Source organism: Symphodus melops (assembly GCF_947650265.1).
Source record: "Symphodus melops genome assembly, chromosome: 15".
In the NCBI taxonomy this organism is placed as follows: Eukaryota; Metazoa; Chordata; class Actinopteri; order Labriformes; family Labridae; genus Symphodus; species Symphodus melops.
The window spans coordinates 17,316,367-17,340,254 of record NC_136705.1 but is presented as its reverse complement, the minus strand read 5'-3'; the positions used below and the strand labels follow the sequence as shown (position 1 = coordinate 17,340,254).

General features: G+C 40.8%; 2 protein-coding genes across 8 annotated transcripts in view; both read left to right on the top strand.

The window, feature by feature from the left end:
• Positions 1–10,524, top strand: part of adam12b (ADAM metallopeptidase domain 12b) — a 72,840-nt gene extending 62,316 nt beyond the window's left edge. Inside the window, exons 18-23 of one of the 2 annotated variants that reach the window (XM_079362704.1) lie at positions 869–977; positions 1,324–1,510; positions 1,792–1,900; positions 3,861–4,112; positions 8,228–8,403; positions 8,688–10,524. In XM_079362704.1, coding sequence (XP_079218830.1) covers positions 869–977; positions 1,324–1,510; positions 1,792–1,900; positions 3,861–4,112; positions 8,228–8,403; positions 8,688–8,739 — 885 coding nt within the window. In that variant the 3' untranslated portion in view covers positions 8,740–10,524. The remainder of the gene's footprint in view (positions 1–868; positions 978–1,323; positions 1,511–1,791; positions 1,901–3,860; positions 4,113–8,227; positions 8,404–8,687) is intronic. The other variant, XM_079362705.1, reaches the window with a different exon arrangement.
• A 1,763-nt stretch (positions 10,525–12,287) lies between these two features.
• On the top strand, positions 12,288–23,627 carry dhx32b (DEAH (Asp-Glu-Ala-His) box polypeptide 32b). Of its 6 annotated transcripts, none has more exons than XM_079362711.1 (12): positions 12,288–12,862; positions 16,841–16,970; positions 17,343–17,536; positions 18,665–19,040; positions 19,334–19,570; positions 19,901–19,994; positions 20,100–20,249; positions 21,484–21,675; positions 21,770–21,910; positions 22,008–22,198; positions 22,536–22,726; positions 23,292–23,627. In XM_079362711.1, exons 2-12 carry the CDS (start codon positions 16,902–16,904, stop codon positions 23,461–23,463), a joined length of 2,007 nt encoding a protein of 668 aa, XP_079218837.1. In that variant the 5' UTR covers positions 12,288–12,862; positions 16,841–16,901; the 3' UTR covers positions 23,464–23,627. The 6 variants fall into 6 exon arrangements, with proteins under 6 accessions (XP_079218837.1, XP_079218836.1, XP_079218838.1 ...); XM_079362710.1 differs by lacking the exon at positions 12,288–12,862 and adding an exon at positions 13,314–13,364; XM_079362709.1 differs by lacking the exon at positions 12,288–12,862 and adding an exon at positions 22,817–22,921 and having other exon boundaries at positions 16,121–16,970; positions 23,292–23,382.
• The last annotated feature ends 261 nt before the right edge of the window (positions 23,628–23,888 follow it).

Genomic DNA, 23,888 nt, shown 5'->3' with positions numbered 1-23,888 from the left:
TTATTAAAAAAAAAATTCTTATGAAGCTGTTAAGGAGTTCCTTTAAGGATTTATATAAAATAATCTTCTAGATGTCTTCTATTTGTAAAAATGTAAATTTTCCTGATTAATCAAACCCACTGACTTAAGAAACAAAAGTTGGGCTTGATTATTGTGTTTGCTTCAAAGGCAGAATTCAGTCAATGATCGGAGTCCAATCTTCATCTCTCTCTAGTCTCTAATTTGTTTCCCACTCACATTTCAAACAAGAGAGTCAGATAATGCCCATGTGATAAAATCAAAAGTTTGTCTTTAGTAACCTTTTACATGCAAAAAAAAACAAAAAAAAAACGCCTCCTCCCTCTAAGCACCTCTTAACCCGATCACCCGGAGTAAAGGAGTGTCCGTGCCCTGGAGAGAGAGAAGGCACTTGACTGTACGTCTGTGCGAAATGTAAATCCCCCACAGCTGCTCCACTCCCTCTGCATCTCCCTCCCTCCTCCTCCTTCCTCTAACTGACAGCTGGACCGAGTTTACATCTCCAGGGAATCCTCCTGGATCAAACTTCTGCACTGGAAACACCAGGCTTTACGGGACCGACTCTGCCATACACATGTTTTATCTATTACGACTCAACACACGCGGACAGCGAGTGTGCTTTTATATGAAGTCACTGAAACAAACTCAATGAGGGTGTTTTATTTATAAAAAAATAAATTAAAAAAACATCTATTCAGTTTACACCTTAAAGGGCTCAGAGCCATGCAATATTTCTGTCAGGCATTAATAGGAATGCCTTTTGATGCTTTTGCATGCAGAAGAAAAGAAGAGGCTCGTCCTGTTGAGTAAAACTAGCATGTACTGTAGAGTAAGGTTGTCATGTTTACAGGTGTGTAACAACAAGAAGAACTGCCACTGCGAGGCACACTGGGCCCCTCCATTCTGTGAGAAAGCCGGCTTCGGTGGGAGCATTGACAGTGGGCCAATGCGACTGGCAGGTAGACTGGATGATTACATTTCTATTTTCACTCACGTAGACTCTGACAGGCGACAGCGCGAACTCAGAAATGAGCAGCAACACAAATCCAGCTGCTAGTTGTACATATCTGTCTGACAGAAGGAATTGATGTGTGGTACACAAGTGTAACTTTCCCAGAGCAACACAACTCCCTTTCCACTCCAGCAATACATACAACAGCACAGTCTGTATATGTGAAAAAGAATCCTGTTGTTTTTGGTCTTTAGATTGTAATCAGTAGAGAAATACAAGTCAAACTGTGCTGCTGACCGTGGCCGAGCTGTAACGGTCTCTGCATCATGTCCTCTCATTGTTCTGTGCGCTAGATGTGCGTGTGTGTGTATTAATGTGCGTGTTGTCATATGTGGCATCAGCCGACAGTGTGGTCATTACTGTGGCGATCCTGGTTACCCTGGTCAGCCTGCTCGTAACCACGGTGATCGTCTTTCTTAAGAGGAAGACTTTGCTGCGCCTCCTCTTCACCAACAAGAAGAGCACCTTGGAGAAACTCAGGTGACGTTCTCTCGCTCGCTCTCTCTCTCTCTCTCTCTCTCTCTCTCTCTCTCTGGATCTTTTTGACGTTTATCCTTCCATTCTAAGAACCATTTTTAATACGTTTTTATTTGGTGATTTTAGGAAAGACCAAATAGTACCCTTTCAGTGAATCACTTCCAATCGGTGAATTTAATTAGTTATATATCATTAGTACCAGCCCTAGCTCTGGTTTAAAGTAGTTTTATTAATACTGCTCATGATCAGATCAGGTAACTTACGTGCTGTACTTTTGTTTCTAGATCAATGGAGGCAAACAGGCCGATCAGCCCCATCAGGTCTCAGTCCTTGTACAGACCCACGCCACAGCGTAAGCCTCCACCCAAACCCTCTACTGCCAACATTTATAAGGTGAGTCAAAATGTCTACGTGTTCATACGTACCCGTTTGTTTACCTTTTAATGTGTTTGTTTGCAAATCTCTGTCACAGCACTTTGGATTAGATTCATTTTACATTCACACTGTATTAGAGCCGTTCCACTAACCTGCAGTTGAGAGTAGTCATGCCTCCAGGCTTGTTTACAAAACAAGATGACGGCAAGCTGGGTAATTGATTCAGCCTCACTATATCTCATAAATATTAATCAAGGTTCTATTGTTGTCACGAAGCAAAGAGACATAAATTGGGAGATTGTTCAATTTAATTCTGACTCGGGGTGTTATTATTGAGCTCCTTTTTTTACTCATTTCAGGAGAAAGACACACCTCTGATTGTTTCAGGCTGAGGAGAAAAGAACATGTTGGGTTGTTTAACAACATATCTATCTATATAAAGGTCTTTGAGTATGTGGTTTGTACTGTATCTCTATCTGATCCTCTTTGTGTTAAACAGAATTCAGTCTGCCAGAGTGGCTTTTAGACACAGCCTGTCTGTTCATATGATGGTCACCTCTTCAGTTGTCCACTGTTATCCAGATGTCAGTCAGCAGCATCACAGCAGCCCTCTCTGAATACATCTGCAGTGTGTGTTTGCACTTGTGTCTGTGTGTGCATGCATGCTTTTGTGTGTTTGAGAGAAGGTGTGTGTGTGTCTGTAAGAGAGAGAGAGAAAGAGAGAGAGATTGTGCATGTGTGTGTGTTGTCCAGCAGGCTTTTTTTTCTGGCAGTTTGAGGTGTTATTAGTTTGTTTTGGAGCGGAGGGAGAGCAGCTGGTCAGGACATGTGGTCCGACTCTGGCTCTTACTTTTTCACAACGTCATATCTAATAATGTTGTTTTCCATTTTTATGACCCACTCTGACATTAGCGAGTTCCAACTAATGAGGGACCATTTCTTGCTTTTATGATTTGTAAAATCGATCAAATTAAGATGTCAGGGAATCGAATAGATCCAAAGTGATCATCAGCAGCAGCACGATGCATCTTCTTCAGTGAGCCCTGCCATTCACAGCTCACACTCTCAGAGTCAACGCAAAAAAAACAAAAATAACCAAATGTGTTTTTCTGTGGTTACTGAGTGCAGTAAAAAGGCTAATAATGCATCTGCTTCAACCCACAGAAGGCTGTGAACCAAAATGAGATCCCAGCGAATGTTAAAAAGAACCAGATAGTCAGTAGAATCTGAGAACGTGTGTGATGTTTAAGATGTTAAAATCAATCAAAATAGTTTATAAAAAAAAAACACATTTCTAATTTTTTCAGCACCGCAGGAGCAAATGGAGGTACTGCAGGATTATCTCGAGTAGTGCAAGAGACCAAACATTACAAAATGATCTGAAAGTTCACCAACTTCTCTCGTTGGAGGCTTTTAAGAGGAAGTTAACGGACTTGGAGGTGGAGACATCTGGCTGGAGATGTCCTTCCTGATATGTTTAAGGATGATTCTGACAAACATTTGCTGCTCAAAACTGTTATTTGTCTTTCAATTGCCCAAGGATTTATTTGTGATGTATTTGTATTTCTATGTTTGGCTGTCTGAAACTCTGTTTTTGTGTTGCTGCTTGTTATGTCCAGGAGAATCGTGAAAAAGAGATTTTTATTCTCAATGAGTTTCTCTTCCTGGTTAAATAAAGGTTATAAAGAGCAACAACTAAAGAAAGTTGGATTTGTACAGTTTTTTTCCACAGAAGAAATGTCTGAAAAGCAGTGGTGTAAACAGTCAAATTAATGGTGGCTGAAATTAATTTAGCCTGTGTTTCCGGGTCACTGTCTTATCTTAATGAGACTCTAATTAAAAATAATTATATGCTAGTTATATCAGTGTCTCTTATGCTATCTGTTAAAGTAACATCTGCAGTGCCAACTACTGTTTTCACAGCTGACACGTCACTGCATAAAACACTAAAACTAACTTCCTTTCATTCTCTTCTCAGCCATCTCTCCTGAGTGCCGAGCCTCTTCTCCCTCCACACAACTTCCACTCTCACAGCCTGCGTCGCCTGCCCCTCTACCAGCCCCTGCACATCAGTCACCCCATGCCCGTGTCTCTGAGTGTGGGCCAGCCCACCCTCCCTCCTCTCCCAGCCAACCACAGGCTGCTGCCTGCACACAGATCTCTCTCACCACCTCGGGTGCAACCTTTTCTCAGCCTGCCACGCCGGCAACCTTCATACGGAGGAGACCAGGTTTGTTGTTTGTATAAATGTTGGTCCATGATTTATTTAACACTTAACTTCGGGAGTTTTTAGACTTATTTAGTCGTCAGCGGTACGGCTACAAAGAAAACATACACTCCAGAAGTTTATTGCCTTGCCTTTGTAGTAAATGATCTCGTTTGAAAATGGGGAGCTCTAATGGACCATATATACAGCATAGTCCATTAAATCTGTCTCGTGTGTATTTTACTGTACATTACTCCTCACCATTTTATAAACTACACCATAGGTCTTTATGGTGGTATAGTCTAGGCAGCAATCAGTTTTATTTCATATAAATAAACTATGAAAATAAACCTGCTGGGACCTGAAACTCTCTTAAAAGGAGTTACGGATTCATAGATGGGAAAGAATTCTTCAGAATTTACAGACGCAGTCACATCTGAGACTGAAGTCGCCTTTGAAATATTCTGTTCTCTATAATAATCATACAGTACCACAATGAGCAAGTGAATGTTAAGAAGGTCTCCCACACTGTTAAATAAATGTCAAAGGTTTTCAAACGGTCTATAGCTTGTCATTCAGCCACCTGTATGACTCTTTTTGAAGGCTGCAGAAAAGTATAAGATGTCAGAACTCCCTGCCTTCCTGCACTGCAGTTAGCTTGCTGGCCCACATGTCGACAGTAAATGCATTCAATGCATCTGACTTCTGTGATCCTGAGTTAGGCTCTGCTTTCTGCTGAGCCAGCAGTATCGAACGCAGTGGAGATAGTAAATCCATCTGACCGGTGGATTCAGTGCCGGATCCAAATAGTGATGGCCTCCGGAACAAGTGCAGAAGAGACAGTGAGCACAAGGAATACAACAGCAGCGTGCTTGGAACTCTACAGATGCATGACATTTCAAAAAAAGCAGATATTAACCATAGATATGAGACTTTCTTGATGTAACGCATGAAGGATGTTCACAGGAGGTTCACAGACATCAGCAGCAATGTTGAAAAGTAACCAAGAACATAAAAGTAACGCCCAGCCTTCAGTTCATAATATTAGACTTCTATTCTTTACTTATCCTGTAAGTATAATGTTTTTCTGCCACTGTACTCTTCCATTCCAAATACTGGCTGTTTTACTCTTAATAAATTAAAGCTAAAGCTAAATCTACTCCTAAACTTTCAGAATTATGTTTTTTACTTCAAATTAATAATTTATATGGTTATTAAAGACAATTTCCCAACATTTCTGGCTTGAGAGCCTTTGCATATTAAGCAGTGTCTGGTTGTGTGTTTTGTCTCTTGATATCGACGAGTTGTTAGCAAGTCCTCCAAGGAGACATTTCTCCTCTAATGTATCACATGCTTTCACAAATAAGCATCTCAGCATCTGACCAAAAAACACAGAAGAGTGAAGAGTTAAGTCCCCCAAATTGTATTTTGCCCTCTCCTGAATCATCTGAAAAGCCTGTACATGTATCTCCTCAACCACTGCAATGGACAACTGAAGAAAGCTCATTCTCTGTGTTGGTGATGATATACTGAGTATTTCTTCTTTAAATGCATCATTTAAACTTTAAACCAAAATTCTGAATACTCGATTTACCTATGAGTGTGCAGAAATACCTGCCATCATATCAAGCATTGCAGCACATCACCCTTGATTCATGTGAACGTGTGCCAAAATAGAAATGCACTTTCACTGAGAGGCCCTGGTTTTTGCTTTATAAATAAGCTGCTCGCTGGCCTGCCAAAACAATAAAACCCTGTTACCTGCTAATATCCAGCAGCTCATTTCACTGAAATGAGACAGATGGAGCAAGCAGAGATGGCACACAGACTGTAGGTCAGAAACAGCAGAGAGGATTGTACTGGGATTTAATAAGAGGCCAGCGAGGACATACAGCACATCAATCCTTAAATACAAAGTGTATTACAAGCTTATTGTAATACTTGACACAACCTCCCCTGCTGTCTGTGCCAATATGTCTCTTTTTTTATGCCTGTGTGCTGACTCTACCTCATTAATGTTGAGGTGTTTCCAAGGGAATGAAGCCCACTCTGCATACAATGAGAAAATACATGAAAGGGAGACAGTGAGGGAGCAGATTTTTTCAAACATCCTGCTCGTTGTAATTTTGTTCAGTTCATAAAAACACATCAGATACCTGTTGAGTCATATTAATATGAGGCAAATAAGCTGACTGTACTCAGGCGTACATCAGACTGCAGCATCGCACTGCTGAGGAGTAGAAATCCTGCTTTCAAAGATGTCATCTTTTCAAGAACTCCGAGGAAAATATACTTTTTTTTTTTTTTTTTTGGCAGGACTAGGATGCATTTTTCAATTCCCCCGGTGGGTTTAGAAAGGTGCCAGTAAACTGGAGGCTCATAGATCTTTCTCAAGCCGCGGAGGAAGATGCAATCCTTCATTTTGAATTAAGACAAGCGGACACCTCCAAGTCTCGGGTTACAGTGTGAGGTTTCCTGCCAAGAGCGGCATTAGAATGCACATGGGTCCTGGATTATTCTTGCATTTGAGTGGATGCATCTGTCCATTTTTGTCTTAGTTTCCCTTAGTGCACTCCCTTAAAAAAAATGCCCTCATTTTCTGTTTCTCTAAACATTATCCTCCTTCTAAACTACACTGTCCATGGCTTAACCATGTAGGACTGGAAAGAAATAATAGTGCTTAAAGGTAACAGTGGGTAGTACCTACTTGTGAAATACTGTGTTAATGTCACTTAATAGCCACACAGACACATCTAATAGGATCCCCACTGTGTATGTTATGTAATCACAAACGTTTAACTAGTAAGATCAGTAGCCACATGGGACAGTAGCACAGATTAAGAGTAAAACAAACCTGCTGTGCTGTTCGCCGAGCGCCGTTTGATTAAAGATAATAACACTGAACCACTGTGGGGCACCGGTAGCTTCCACTGCAGCTGAAGCGCTCAGAGCTGTTTTATGCAGACAGTTTTTCAGATTTTCAGTTTTGGGGAGGCAGTTTTATTCTTAGCCTAAAGGCTATTTCACACTCCTCTGTTAACATTATGATGAGGCAGTTCTTTATTGTTGTATTTGTTTAAATAAATTCTTATTGGATTCAAGAAGAAGCGAGAACTTTCTAATCTAATGCCATCATTTACTGTTTTTCTTTTTCCGGCATCGTTTATCATAATTAATTTAATATATTCAATTGGAGGGACATTTGACGGGAAAAATAAGTATTTTGGAGATGTGTGCCGTGTTTCTGTCCTAATTACATAGTTCCTCTGCTTTCTTCAAACAGCAACCTCTCCCTCATATGATTTTTAATTTTGTTTTGATTATCAGTCATTGCAGATTTTTAATCGGAGATCTTTGTATCAGGCTGTGAAAATGTGCTTCCTCTCCACCTTAAACAGTGGTATTGGGCTGCAAGCTCACTGTAGCCTAAACTGCGACACATCAGTATTTACACTGAAACATAAGTCAGTATGTTAATGTGAAAGACTCATGTTCAAACTTTCCAGCTGTCTGAGTACTATCACTAAGTTTTTCACTTTGTTTGTCCAACTGTACCTCTTGAGTGTTTGTTGTGGTCTTAACGTGTGAGGGTAGGTTCTGAGCATGTACAATTGTGTGTGTGTGTGTGTGTGTGTGTGTGTGTGTGTGTGTGTGTGTGTGGTAGCAGATGCTTATCACTGCTTGCTTCCTCCTCACTGTAGATTAGTAACACATGACGGTACCTCCATTCAGATAACCTTCTACACACACACACACACACACACACACACAGAGGAAGAGGAGGTTTGGGATTCATCTCATGTCAGCTGCGGGGATTCATAGGTGAAACTGATAAGACAGTGCCCTCTAGTGAAATGTGTCTGCTTTCGTCTACAGCTGATGCATATTTAATGAGATGTAGAAGGTCTTGGATCATTCAAGTTTCTGTACACGTGACTCGAGATAAGAGTCATGTCCTGTGTGACATTTTAAAACTTAATTTGAGGGAGTAATGTTATTTTGAAAGTTACTAAAGACGGATTGTCAAATGTCTGTCAAATGTATCGCTGACTGACACCAACAACAACGTCCAAACCTGACTTTATACCAGTCAAAATGCGAACATTTGAAGTGACTGACTTATCTTTTTACTTCTTCAGGACTTTGAGAAACCCAGTCCACCCCAGAAACCCCTACCTGCAGACCCACTGGGGAGGAGCTCTCGGCTGGGCCACCGGGCTTCACCTGCGGGAGTCCACTTTCCTGGAAATGGACCCCTACCCATACCTATCCCCACAGTGCCCAGACCTTTACCCACCATCCCTTTACCCAGCAGGTAGTTGCAACGTGACAGGAATAGCATGTCTCCTTAGCCCTTTTCTTAGTATTGTTGTTGGCTTTATTCAGATCTGTTAGGAATCTTACAGAAAGAGTCTTCACCATATACACAGTTTGATATTATGAAATGTTTCCTGCAGGAAGTGTATTTGAGTATAGTATAGTAAAAGGATCCACAGTAAAAGGATACATCTTTGACACGTCATAATTCACCTAACAGCATTCAGTGCAGACATAGAGTAACTGTGCCAATAAGAATTCATGCTTGTGTTTCCACTTCAGACCTGTGCCGGTGTTGCCCTACAGACCACCAAAGATTCAGAGGGACTGCTGAGCTCCTGACGTCATGGACGAGTCGATCTCCAGCCAACAGATGGAGACTTTATCATTTGCACTAATTACTGAGACTCTGTAAGACATTTTGGACAGTTAGCAGATGAACAGAGTCTCATTTGAAGGGGGCTAATGTCACACCTTGGTGCTACACCTCGAAAAGGTGCTTTGATGTCCTCACTCAGGTACCAATGAACTATTTATCTATTTAAGTATTTAACTTCAGTACTGGCGATCTGTGCACAGAGCATAAAAAAAGAAGGAATCATTGTGTTTTAGAATATTTCTTTTGCATTGCTGGTGATTTTTGTACTTTTTTCTGAATGCTGAAATGTACGTTTTTTTTTAAGGCCGGTCAAGTTGCTTGAATCATTAAAGCACCGAAAGTTTGTTTTTGGACAACGGTTATGATAAAGGGAAGTGGTGCACAACTCATCAAGTCGTGAGTGGAGCTTATTTGCTTTAGTGAGAGTGGATTAGGTTTGGTATCATGTATGTATTCAAAACCAAATACTTCTTTTTGTATCCATGCTGCCAAGGTTCTACAAACTTTATTTCAAGCTTTTTTATTGTTGTCTAAAGACAGCGGACTCGTATGAAAGTCGTTGACGACGTCTTTATTGTTGGATTCATCTGATCAGCTCATTTTACAGTCTCACGCTCAGGCTCTTTTATTTCCTTATAAGTTCACTTTTGCACAAAAAGGAAAAGTTCTTTTCACACACGTCAGCCTGGCTCTTACACACTCGACCTCTGAGGCACGGGGCACGTGTTGGACCCTGGACATGCTCCCCTGATAACTGGCAGACGCTGCACTCTCCACATTTTTGACAGACTGATTGTGTTCCAGAGAATGACATCAACACCAAATGATTCAATAATAACTCTGGTGTTTGTATGTTTTACAGTTACACTCACTTTGCCCTTGACTGTGCAAGCCAAGTAAAATGACTTCAGCGCTGTGAGCTTTGCCAAGCTCCACCTCGACTGTGTGTCTAACAAGGTGTTTTACCATATCTCTTCTGTTGTCTTTGCTTTTTTTGCCTTCATTACATTCCATTTAAATTTTGTATGGCTTTTTTATTGTTTAACTCAGAGATTTTTTTTATACGTTGATGGTGTTTCTGTAGATCCAGTTAAGTTTCAGTTCCCTTTATTTCAAATGGTGGTTGACTTTCTGTCATACAAGGAGGGATTCAATTGGTAACAACTTTAAGGCAGAGTTCTTTTTCCCCTGTGCCAGTTTTCACTTTGTTCACAATGTATTTTATATAGAGATTCCCAATGCAGCCGATGTCCTCTCACATCTGCAGAATGATTGAGGTCATTGAGATTCTGCTCTTCTGCGTTGCACTCAAGTACAAGAGTGTGTGAGAAATTGTTGGATGTGTTTTGGGAGAGGTCTGATGTGTCTGTCAGTTTGACTGACTGCTCTCTGATGAAAATATTTTTCAGTTCTGTGTCAATTTGTTGTTCAATGTTTATGCCATTTGTAAACCCCAAATGTGCTGTGTTTCTTTATGTTAGTGTAACATGTTTAAAGCCATTGTCAAGTGTAAATATTGTACGTCAGTCCTGATTTATCATGTTTTGTCCTTTTTTAAAACTCAAGACTCATTAAAACTGCTTTGAGGGCAAAAACCGAAATAAAGTCGTCGGTGAAAACACAACTTTGAAATGTTTAACCTTTAACATGTAGGTTAACACTTTGCGAGACAAATTTTGTGGGAAATATTGAAATCTGAGATTTTGAGGAAGACTTCAGAGCCAAATAAAGGATCCTTTATGACTGTTAAAAACAACTTGTTTTCATTTCAGTCTCGCTTTCAGTTTCTAAAGTTTCAAAAACAAAAAATATCAAAGCACATGGTGTGTGAGAGGTCAGTAAGAGTTCTCAAGTATACACATTTTGAGCTCTCCAATGTTTTTGAATAAATAAATCGCTTCGTTGTTTTCTGGCCTTTGATATCAGTGTGCCTAAAGCTCAATCTGCAAAACACAACTCTGCCAGTATCAGAGCAACCAAACAAAAACTTTGATCATTTAAAATATTCTAATTTGGAAACAGCTTTTATCATCATCCTTTTGCAGAGAAATAATATTGATAAGTGTGACGAATGTACGAAAGTTATGAAAAGTACAAGGCACCGACTTTACTTCAAAACAAGAACTGTGGATTTTGTTTTTCCCTTGATCCACTCTATTGGACCTCTCAAATCTAATTTCACAAGACCTCAAAAACGCTTGTCAAAATGGTCAAAATTGTTCAACACTGTCACCTGGTGGACAACTCCGATCATCACAAAATCTCCATCAGTGAGTTTAAATCATTTACACTCCATGGTTTAAATATGTTTCAGTTTGAGGAAAAAAAGTAAACCACTTATGTCAGAGTATTAAAATGGATAAACAAGCAAAACAAAAAGCTACCAACAAAAACTCACACTTCTTAATGTACTTGATTTTGAGAAAAGGAACTAAGTCAGGAAACTATGGTATCAATTTAACTAATTAAGACAGCAATTGTACAGAGTTGCTTGAAAATGGGACTGAAGGTAAGGTCAGATCTACAGTGTCTAGAAGGGGTCAAACGTTCGGCAATTGAGCTAATGACAAACAATTTAAAAATGCAAAACCTATTCAGAAACGCTGTACATTCAAAAGCATATGGAAACTGCCAAATAAAAGTAAAAACACAAACGCACTATAAAAGTAACAAACGTCCTGCAAGTGCTATTTTATCCAACCCCCCTATTTAACGCAACCCTCAGTCATCTATATGTTTTCAATTTACTTCCTGGATTGATTTAATCCACAGTGACCATGGTCAGTACCCAAAGACATCTCCATCGTTTAGTATAGCAGCCTATTGATCCTCATCCTTCCGTGAAGAACTTGAGAGACAGTTGAACTCAACGGTGCAATAGTTTAATATAACATGTACCAACAACCACTTTTACAGGAGTGAGGTGTGTTTGTCAGTAAGTCAGTGTGTCTGCTTCTCTTTTGAAAATCACACAGGGCCACGGGAGGTTTTTCACAGTGCAAAAGTCCCTAAACCATCAGAGGAGGCTGCAACAAGATAATTCAGTCCTGAAGCCAGTCATTTAGTCGACTTTGGGCTGCAAATGCTTCTTGTTTGTACTTGTGGCGAAGCGAGCACGGAGCAATGACAAACAGTTCTGCGCTGTTTAAGAGGCAAACTGTGATTAAATTATGTTCATGTTATTAATTAATTGTAATCGACGCGTTAAAGTCCCACCCCTAAAAGAAATTCCAACGATTAGCCAAACAATAAACGCCAACAGAGAATACCCTGGTGTAAGAGTACTAAAATTATACTCAAGTAAAAGTACTGTTACTTAAAAACAAATTTACTTAAACACAAGTAAAAGTACCAGTTTAAAAATTTACCAATGAAAAATCCGGTTTCATTTGTTTAAAGGGGTTTGCAAATTGCTAAAAGTACCTGACTTTAAGTTAAAGACAAGTTAAGTATAAAATGATTTAGGGTGTATTTTATTTTGGTTTTATTGTGAAGAGGAAGTGCTTTACATGAGTGAAAAAAAACCCGGAAGAAGATGCGCTAACTTCGTAACACCTCGACAGGTGCGCAGCGATTTAAGTAAATGAATGAGTTTCTTGACCGTTAACCCAATGGGCAGTAAATGGACACTCGTTTCATGCTTATTAGATCACATATGGACATTTTCAGCTCGAGGTTTGTCCTGCAGTAAGGTGTTTGTAGTACTTTTAAACAGTTTAGCACGTGGACATTTTAGCATTCGCTGGCTCAGTGGATGCCTCTCCATGAACGAGTTTAGCTAGCCCAGCTTACTATGAGGACTACTTTTCATCATTCCGGTTTAGAAGTGAATATTTGTTGTAAGTGAAGTGCAAAGAGAAGAGTGCCTTTGGATTATCTTTCCCTGGACATTGCTCTCGGGATGCCAGGACAGGACCAGGAGACGGGCAAATACGCCGCCATTTTGGTTTCTCCTGTTCACGTGAACTTGGACCAGGCATTGAACTATTACAACAGGTACCTCACCGCTCCCAAGCATCGCTCAGGCATGCAATGATAAGTTTGTGTAGCAGGATGGTGTGCCTCATCCATGTTTAAGGTGAGTCTGTGTTACCTTTCCTTTTAATGGGGCCCTTGTTAGCCAATCGTTTAAGTGAACCTTAAACAGCGGTTGCTAACGAGTAGCTAACTGAAACTACAGTGGTTGTCACAGACATTACACGTCATCACGCCTGGAACTCTCTCCATAATCCTCCTTACAGCCTATATTCATGTTTTTCAGTGCTCTTGTAAATATTAGGTTAACTTATTAAGCTAACGTTTAGCTATCTTGTCAAATCCGCTGATTAGATCGATGAAGCATAACGGTCGTGACGTCATTACAAACCGACCCGGTGTAGTTCGCGAGCGCATAACGTTAGCTTTTTACTTCTCTCGGCTACATTAACTCTTCAAACTTCATACAAATGATGTTCATATGTAAAGATGATCCCCGTGGATCTGACGGCCCTGCTGGGCGTGCCGCAAGTGCCGGCTGTCAAGATCTGCCGGCTGTCAGTGAGACACTGAAGAAGACGAGAGACATTCGCTGAAACTGTCAGGTAAAGAGCTACATCAACTCTGATACTTTGTGTCTGAAAAAAGAAACAAAAACGCCTTAATAATTGAAGACATGATGAACGTTTTTGAGTAATTAACAATCTAGGAGGCCTTTGCCACGTACAGTGAGTGAAGGTGGGTTAGGTTCTTTTGTGATTGTGAATTTTGTTTTAGTGACTTTTAAATTTTAATATTTCTTATTTAATTAAGCTGCTTTTGATGTCGCTTAAAGCACTTTGAATTGCCTTGTTGTTGAAATGTGCTTTGTACCACATCCTCTCATTAAAAATGACTGTTCTATTCAAATGCAAAATGTTTTGCATTTGCAAATGCAAAACATTGAATTTAGTGGAACCACGCTTGCTGGACTCTGGGAGTGTTTAGATAGTGATGTACAGGAAGTTTGTTTCTCTGTTGGACATCATAATTGGCGAGTGTATCTTACAAATTGCATCGTCTATGGTCAACAAGAGTCAGTGTTGCAGCTAGAAACACCATGCCTGCCTTTGGGTCATCTGGGCAAACGCAAATAAGGCTGGCATTAAAAATTGCATTGCTCAGTTTTGTAAAAGCTGCCCTCAGTCCCAAATAACATCTACTTAAACGACCCAAGAGCTCCACTTTAACCACTACCCATTATTGTCACCCCATTTTAGCGCCTTGGGATGGACATAGTTGGTCCTGTAGAGAGATGCAAAACAGGAAACCATTTTATGCTGGTTATAACAGACGAGTCTTCTAAGTATCAAAAAGTCTTTAAACTAAAATCCATAAAGGAAAAACCAGCTTCTTCTATTTCAAATATGTGCTTCCTTTGTGATAATTAGGGAACTAACTTTGTCTTCTCTGCTGAACTACTACTTTAACCAGACCAAGTTTGTACACAACACTGGTACAGACTGGAATCAATGGCTGCTCTACCTCTTTGCATGCAGGTAAGTACCAAAATCCTCCACTAGTTTCTCTTCTTTTGTATGGACATGAAGTTTGGGGCCCATTTGCACTGTTAAGAGAGATCTGGGAGGGTGGGATCTGTTAACGTTGTATTCTGTGTCATCCAGATGAGAGAGCGGCTGGAGAAAATGGACGAGCTGGCCCAATCACACATGGTGGATGCCCAGCAGCAACAGGTCCTGTTATGACAAATCAGCCAGGCCGAGAACCTTCAACCCAGGACAGAAGATCCTGGTGTTCCTACAGAGTGATAGAAGTGTGCTGGATGAAGAAGTGGATAAGCAATACTTCACTCTCTAGTGACCTGGTAGACCATGATCTCAGATGGCAAACTGCTTCTGGTAAGATCTATCTGTAATTTTTCTACGAAAATCCCTGGAACAAATATTGTTGAATGACATTGTTGTGAGGGAAGGTACAAAGATGAGAGGTGTAAAAATTAAGTTACAGGTAGAGCTGCAGCTATCGAATATTTTAGTAATAGAGTATTCTATCGAATATCCCAATTGATTAATCGATTAAATCATACTTTTGTTTAATTAAGGTTTAACTCATATATCGGATCATATTATTAAAGACAATTTGTTTGTTTTGTTTGTCATGAAATCAATCAATTCTTCCACTTCTACTACATAAAATTTAATATTAGAATGACAAAATATGTGCCTTTATTACATCTTTTGTTTTTAATAACTAAATTTGCAGTGTTATTGCAAAAATTGTATATATTTGCCCATATGTTCAGATATTGACAGCAGCAAAGCATCATTATTGCCACTATCATCCGTCGACTGGTTGACATCTTTTATCCAGGTCAATACAAGTGCACGACATATTTGTGCTGACAGCTCTATACCGTGACATCTACTTAATATTTTGTTTCAATTTGGTTAATTTGCTTGTGGGCTTCATTTGAATCTACTCAATTTGAAGAGATTATTATTTAGCAAATGAGTATGTTAACTCTTTAATTAACTAAACTTTTAACAAAGTTAAATTTAATTAATACTGTTTGCAATCTGTTGCCTCAATTTTAGTGAGTAGTTAATGTGCATCTCTTTTTACAGTGTAAATGTCTTGGTGGCGACAGAAGAATTAGAATTATTATGAAATATTTTACACTCGTTCCTCGAGTAATTTAGCTCCTGTTAAGTTATCTTAGCATGAGGATGCTAAAGAAACGGGAAGAAGTAGCTTGTGCCAGACTATTGGAACCAGTTGCCAGGCAAGTTGTCGAAATCCAGAAAGATTAAACGCGTTAAAAATAAGGTTTTATGTTAAATATATTACAAAAATACTACTCAAAAAGTGTTGGGAGAACCTTGCTAAATAAATTGTCTCCCTCTCTTTATAGATCTGTTTTAACCGGCAGTAGTCTAAAAGTAAAGATAGAGATGCAATAAAGTAAAACTTGTTGTCCATAACAACATAACTTGCATGATCTCCTGAAACTATTAGTCTATTTAAAAACAGAAAAAAATCATTTGGGTTTATTCTTAAAAAATATGACACTAATGTATCATTAGGCTACTTGTTGTAAATAAATAAAGAATTCTACTCATAAACAGTAAATATTGTACTTTGTGTCAGATACCTCACTTTAACAAAAACAGGACTGCTTCTAGGCCTAATTCTATTAAGAAGTTTGGGTAATGGTGTAAAATTATCCCAAAATATAGATCATGTTTTTCTCCTGAAAAATATATTTTTTTTAAAAAAAATTATAAAATTTTTTTTTCACATTGCATAAATCTTTTTTTTACTACTTGCATAACAGATTTAAAAATATCTATTTTTAATATTTCTTACGTCAGTAATATATAATGTAAATAAGATAAGATTTAAAAATCATCAACACAAGCATATTGTTATTTACTCGTGTAGATAAGGTTTCTACCTCTGAAGATCCCACAACACTTTTATGCAAACCGTGGTTGTTTTTGGTTTTACAAAGTGAATTTATCAATCTCGTAAAACAGTTTCCATATAATTTCACCTGTTTTAAAAAGCAGTTAGTTGAAAATGAATGTTATGTTCTATAAAGCTTGTGTGAACCAGTTTCTGTAGTAAACACCAGACCCCTCTCGAGTGTCTGCCCATCTATCTCTGTTCTTACATCAGCATTGTGTGTGTGTGTGTGTGTGTGTGTGTGTTGCTGTGAGTCATCTGTTGATGACTGCACTTCTATGGGATTAGTGGCCACATGACAACACTGGGCTGGCTGCCTGGCGAGCGAGACTTTCATTTGGCTTCTCTTGCTGAGGCACTGTGTGTGCTGTCCAACAGTTTACTGAGAGCTGGAGATTTGCACACTTCATTTTTGTGGATCTGTAAATGAATTCTAAACCAACCAGCCTGGAAGCTGAACTGAGATGGCGCAGGAAATTACCAGTATAGCAGACGTGGACTTTTTTGAGGGGGCAGCAGCCTGCTGTTCAGATTCCGAAGCTTTGACCCAGGGAAACAAAGAATACGAGGATATTTTGGAGCTTAATCAGTTTGACGGACTGCCGTATTCCTCCAGGTTTTACAAGTTGCTAAGAGAAAGGAGAGAGCTGCCTGTGTGGAGAGCTAAATGTGAGTTCATGGACACTATGGCCAAGGGACAGTTTGTGGTTGTCAGTGGCTCTGCACACACTGGGAGAAGTTCTCAGGTGGGTACTGCGTAGGATTTGACAATTAGTATTGCACTACAACTAGAAATATCACATTTAATGGAAACATGTTCTGTCTGGCAGTGTCACACTTCTTTGCTGTTTACTAAACAGAGATTTAAGTATTTGTTTTCTGGAAGCAAAGTTTTTGATTCACAAACAAAGGAAATCTGAGTTTGAAGACTTTACCTCCTTTTCTAAATATTCAGCTCAAAAGAAAAGCTTGACAACAAGCTCGAGTTTTACCACAAACGTATTGGATATTACACTGTTAAAAAAGAAGGTAAACTGTCTGCGTACTTGGGTTTCACACAGTTAGCTCCCTTGTCTTCAACATGATATAAAACACATCTCGCTCTTGTTTCTAAGCAGATTCCTCAGTGGTGTGCTGAATTCTGCCTGTCAGTCCACTTCCAGCACGGTCTGGTGGTTTCCACCCAGACTCATTCACAGCAGGCGGTAGATCTCGCCTTAAGGGTGTCTGATGAGATGGATGTCAACATCGGCCATGAAGTCGGGTACAACATCCCTTTGGAGACCTGCTGCGCTAACGACACAGTCCTCAGGTAAACCAAAGCAGCTCTTCCTTCTTCCTCTGTGGATAAAATAAGTGTTTCTCATACTGCTGGTCACTGCTGTAGGGTTTTAATAATGCACTACCGAGGCACACAATACTAAATCACCCCGCCTTTTTCACTCTCAAAAGAGAAGTGAACAATAGGCTGGGGGGGTCTTTTCAGGGGGCTCCTCCACAGCTGCCCGGCTCCCTGTCTCCCCATATGTCTCCTTCCCTCATGTGGGTGCCTCTTAAGTCAGCTGGGGAACAAAGACTCAGAGGGGAGGCAGATGAGATGAACAGCAGTCAGCAAGCAGGCAAGGATCCACTCCTCGCACTAATTATTAGAGTAAATTACTCTAATGGGGACACGGCTGATGTGTGGACAAAGTGTTTTTCATTAAGGTGCCTTACTGAGGATTGTTCCACCCCTCTCATCCCAGAGGTTTACTGTGAAACAGAGCTGAGAATTTATTTCATGCTATTACTTTTTTTTTTTTTTTTTTTGAGAATTAGATGACAAAAGATGTTTTTCAAACATTGGTATGTTACTAACGATCCAGCAAGTGTGTTATCAGGGTTTAAGTTAATAGTTGAAATGCTACTTTTTGGGGGCTGGACTGTTTTTGCCTTTGTTGTAGAGATAGTGGACAGAGTCTGAAACCAGGGAGAGAGTGGGGAATAACATGCAGGAAAGGAGCCACAGGTCGGATTTGAACCGGGGCCGCCCACTTGATTCTGTACATGGGGCGCACACGCTACGCTACAGGCGCCCTGCAATGCTAACTCAGCACAGACAAAGCATCACCCTCGGACGGCCCAGACCGCAGGCTGAGAATGACTGTTCTTTGAATGAAAGAAAATAGGAGGGAATATAGAGGCAATAAAAAACAAAAAGAGAAAATGAAAAAGTAGAAACAAATTAAACAAAAATACTAATACTAAAAAACTAAAGAGAAAAAGAGAGAGGAGGTCAAAGAGACAGTTCTAGAAAAGAATCAATGGACCAAGTAAAGTGAAAGGAGAGGAGGTGGTCTGGTTGGGGTTGTTCATTTGGGAACCCCAGTTTGGTTTTCAGGCTGTAACTGTACTACAGATGATGAGAAGGTAAAGTGTTGACGTTTCCTCCCACCCACAGGTTCTGCACAGACGACATGCTCCTGAGAGAGATAATGTCGGACCCTCTGCTGGAGCGGTACGGGGTCGTGGTGGTGGACCAGGCCCACCAGAGGACTGTGGCCACGGACGTTCTCCAGGGTCTCCTGAAAGACATTGCACTGCAGAGGCGGGACCTCCGCGTGGTCCTCCTCACAGCTGTCGACCCAGTACCAAAGCAGATGAAACACTTCACCGGCTCTGCTGTTCCTCTGATCCGCCTGGAGAGCCCTGCTGCAGGGGAGGTGGTGTACAGCAGCACCAGGGACGGCTACTTCTGCGCCGCGCTGCGTCTGGTGCTGGAGATCCACCGCTCTGAAGAGGACGGTGATGTGGTTGTGTTTCTGGTGTCAACGCAGGTAAAAGCATCACATGGCAGATGAAACAGTCGGAAATAACTCAATATTTTCTCTCATCATATTACATCATTTCGAATTTGATCATTTTAGTTCATATTAAATCATTTCTGACAGTAAGGAATCGTGTTAGGGTAAATAAAGTAAGCTATTTTTCCTGCTCCTTTTGCGAAGTGCAATACAAATAAAGTTTGATTGTTGTTGTCGCATCAGAACTGATCATATCGTATCCTAACCATATCGAATCATGTCAAACTGACAAACACATCTGAACTCTCTCCTTGTCCTTTCGTCAGGAGATAGATCTGGCCTACGATACGCTGTGTCGTGAAAGGCACGCTTTAGCCCCTGATCTGGGGGAGCTCCTGCCCGTCGCTGTGCACCCCAGTCAGCCTGGGAGTCTGCCGAACGCGGGGGAGGCGGGTACCAGGCGGAGTCGTCGAGTCTTCCTCACATCCAGTCCAAACGAGGACTTCTTCTGGGCTCTTCACTCGATAAGCTTTGTTGTCGATGCAGGGCTTGAGAAGAGATACGTAAGTGTCGCTGCTGGTCTACACACTCCTGAAGAAGTGGATTTGTTGATGAAATGGTCATCTTACGATTTAAAATGACAGGAAAGCAAGCCATGGAAAGTTGTTGTTAATACTTTTATCAGTGTACATTAGTTCCATGTATTGTATAGCAGAATAGAGTGTATCATAATATAAATCTAAGGAGAGATATATTCAGGTGATTTACTGAAAGGGTTTAATATATGCTTTTGATATCTGAATATGTAATTGTCATTGTAATTAAGAAAATTCACCTGGAACTTCTTGTGTCTGCTCAACCTTCAGTGCAAAGTAACTGTGATCTTGTTTCAGGTTTACAACCCCAGAATCAGAACAAACTCTGTCATCATTCAGCCAATCAGCACCGGTCAAGCCCTGAGTCGCAGACAGCTGGCAGGTCCAACGGGTGAGACGATGCAACAATTAAAAACATTAAAGGCATTTCTCAGGCTGACAAATCCCCGCCTCTGTGGGCATCCAATCTAAAAACATGATCTCTCCGTTTTGACAGGGAAGTGTTTTTGTCTGTATCCAGAGGACAGGAAGCTTCCTGCTGAGATCCGCCCTCGTATCGTAGAGTCTGATATCACTTCCACCGTTCTTTTCTTAAAGAGGATGGAGATCGCTGGACTGCGTCAGTGTGACTTGATCGACAGGCCAGGTGAGCTGAACGAAAGAGCAGTTAGCACTTTCCATGTCCTCTGTGATACTGAGATAAATTCATGGTTCATTCAGTCCATTCATTTGATTCCAGAAAGACAGGAGGGTTTTTTTTATTAGAGGGTAGTGAGGCGTGCCTCTGCTAAACTGACAGCTCCTCTTCTGCCAGCATCCTTTTTAGGGCTGACCTGCTTCCGTGCGCTTTTGTGTCCCCGGATTTATTCACCCCCACTTACAAAAACACACACACACACACACACACACACACACACACACACACACACACACACACACACACACACACACACACACACACACACACACACACACACACACACACACACACACACACACACACACACACACACACACACACACACACACACACACTCTGAGCCTCCCATTAGTTGATCAGAGCATAGACATAGTGTTGGCATGTGGGGGTGTCCATTCGGCTTTGTTCTCCTGTTGTGTTCATCAACAAAAAAACAAACATGTTTGCTGGAATGACAGAACAGAAAATGTCATTTGTACCTCGGGGGTACAAAATATAATTTTCATTTCACGTATTCTTCACTCATATAGGTCATAGGTCTCAGTAATGAGCATGTTCTTTTTATCTTGCTGTGTAACTTCATCTTATCACACATTGGTACATCAGGTCCCAGAAAGAGTTGCGTACACACGCACTACGTATGTACGTATAGATACGCTCAATCATTTGTTGCTGATGTGTACGCCTATTTCTTGTGCAACGCTCTACAATAAAAGCTGTGCTCACGAGGAAGTTCGTTGGAAGATCTCTTCAGCTGCTCTTCCCCATGCCAAGTAAAAACTTCACCTCGTGTTTCAGTCTGGGTTCTTGAGTTTTCTGTTTTAATATGTCAAGCTATGGTGAAGTCTGACTTTGACCCTGATGGGGGGGGGGGGCTCCTCATTTAGCATAGTGATGCATGGCAGATGTTGGTGAGGATTTTAATCCTAATCTTCTGCTGCCTTTTTACTCAAAGCGTGCCCACCAGGGTGCCAGTATACTGTTGGAGGGATTGTCCCAGTCTGTCACATTTGGGATTATAGTCTCAAAGCATAAATAGTCCAAAATAGATTAGTCAAAGTGTATTTGTACATAATTAATAGGCGAGTAAAAATACCAGATTTATTTTGTATTTTGCTCCCAAATTAACAACCAGGATTATTTTTCAAAATGTAGAAATCTGAAAACCTTTGTCCGTCAGATCCTGAAGGCCTCATGCAGGCTTTGGAGGAGATGGACTACCTGGCAGCTCTGGATAACGACGGGAACCTGTCTGAGATGGGCATCATCATGTCAGAGTTTCCCCTGCAGCCCCAGATGGCCAAGACTCTGCTCGCGTCCTGTGAGTTTGACTGTGTCAGCGAGGTGCTCATCATAGCTGCCATGCTAACAGGTAACATGTACACAACACTCGACACATGCAGCAAAATGTCCTGTTCGCTGGTCTCATTGGCCTTGACAGTTTATTTGTTTTTCGGCTATTTTAGCACCCACGTGCTTCCTGGTTCCCGCTGTGGACCTGAGGCCGGAGGCGACCCAGTGCCACATGAAGTTCCAGCACCCAGAAGGAGACCACTTCACCCTGATCAATATCTACAAGGCCTTCAAGCAGTTCCAGGAGGATCCATGTGAGTTTAGAGAGTCATGTACAGTTGCACGTGCGGATGCTTTGGGAGGTCTCTTCTTCATCTGATCTTGTCCTTTTAATAATCCTGTCTTTTCCAGACTGTGACGTGGAAAAGTGGTGTCAGGATTTCTACCTGGCCCACGCCGCTCTGCTGATGGCCGACACTCTCCGCACTGAGCTCTCCGACACTCTGAAGAGGATCGAGCTGCCCGTCTCAGTGCCGGCCTTTGGTTCTCGTAGCAACACCGTCAACATTAAGAGAGCCCTGCTGGCAGGTTTCTTCATGCAGGTCAGTAACAACAACTCTACATGGCCACTAAACACATGTTTTAGAGCACCAATGCAGTAAAGTGAGCTGTGCTGCCTTATTTAAAGTTTCCCTAGTTGATTATTATAATCATAAAATATTGATCATGATCATCTTCTCAGGACTGTGTCGGTCCGGTAACTATTTTGAATGTTTTATCCAAAAGCTTTCATCTGAGGATTTCTCATTTGTAGTATGTTGTTGTTGTACTACTACGACATCAGCGTTCTACCAGTCTGTTGAGTTTTAATTCCCTTTTTATGTCAATGGTTGTGACTTTATTTGTTTTGAGGTAACACAGCTGACTGATATTTTTCAGGTGGCTCGGGATGTTGATGGATCAGGGAACTACTTAATTCTAACCCACAAGCATGTGGCACAGATGCATCCTCTGTCCGGATACGGAGCAAAGAGTCCCAAACTGGGCCTGCCGGAGTGGGTGCTGTACCACGAGCACTCGTTTTCTGAGGACAACTGTCTCCGCACTGTATCCCACATAACACCCGGGCAGTAAGTCTAAGCCTTCTTAACGTTTACCTTCTCAACAGTTCACTTGTTTTGTATCCAAACAACAGAGCGCACAACAGTCTTTTCATCCAGACTGAAATCAAAAGTAAGCAGACAGACACATTCCATCTCCCATTTGGACCAGATATGAATACTGAGTTCATGCTGGTTGTGAGGGGAGGTATCATAATCCTGTCTGTGAGTATCAGCTGGTTGGAAAGGGGATTATGGATTGCATAGATCCCTGGGAATGTGGGAGCTGCAGATTAATGAGAAAGAGAAAGCTCTGCAGACTTTGTCATGCTCTCTTAGTTTCCACATGCTAAACTGCGAGACTCCCTTTATTACATCTCAAATAATGTCAGCAGCAGATACCGTAAGCTCCTTTAAATACTGTAAATCTTCTTTCAACAACAATGGCCGTCACTCAAAAGCAACCCAAATTAAAAACAAGATTGAAAATGGATATTATTTTTGTATCAGTTACTTTCAAGATTAATTCTTTTTTTTTTTTTTTCCCCTCTCCTGCTTATAACCAACCTTTGTGTATTTGCATTTCTCTTGCTAGGTTTATTGAGATGGCTCCTCAGTATTTTTTCTACAATCTACCAACTAGTGACAGCAAAGACATCCTCCAAAATATTTTGAACCACGGAGCCGCACGGTACCCAGCGGAGAAACATCAAAGCTCTCAAGAAGAAGTGCGGGAGGAGACGTACAGCCGCTGCGTTGTGCAATGACTCAGTGACCCCGTCATTGCACAAAATGTCATATCAGCACATTGTCAGAATAGTTGTGATTGATCATGAAATGTCATGTTTTTTTTGTTTTTTTTTTAGAAGTTATTTTATTTCTTCTTGTATTTATATTTGAAAATGTAAAATAAAAATACTTACTACAATTATTTAGGATTGTCCCGAATCCTTCTCAACAAAGACGTATGGTTTGCAAAAGCCCAATTATCTCACTTTTAAAGACAATATCACAAGGTCAAGATAGCTCTAAGAAGAACAGAGACCTACAGAAAGGATGAGGACAAAAATTCTGAGAGGAAAAAAAAAGACATTTTCTGAGAATTCTTGAGTGTATTATTTAGTTTAACTTTTCCCACTGCCTAGTTCAAAGATTTCGGGGCTTCTGCGCCTTTTTTTCCCCACATCTTAAC

What these genes read in the sequence shown, in the direction of transcription:
- dhx32b (XM_079362707.1), top strand. Translation starts at nt 16,689, where the DNA reads ATGGCGCAGGAAATTACCAGTATAGCAGACGTGGACTTTTTTGAGGGG. An exon ending in ACACTGGGAGAAGTTCTCAG is followed by an intron (nt 16,971 to 17,342) that starts GTGGGTACTGCG and finishes GTTTCTAAGCAG; the next exon opens with ATTCCTCAGTGGTGTGCTGA. An exon ending in GCTAACGACACAGTCCTCAG is followed by an intron (nt 17,537 to 18,664) that starts GTAAACCAAAGC and finishes TCCCACCCACAG; the next exon opens with GTTCTGCACAGACGACATGC.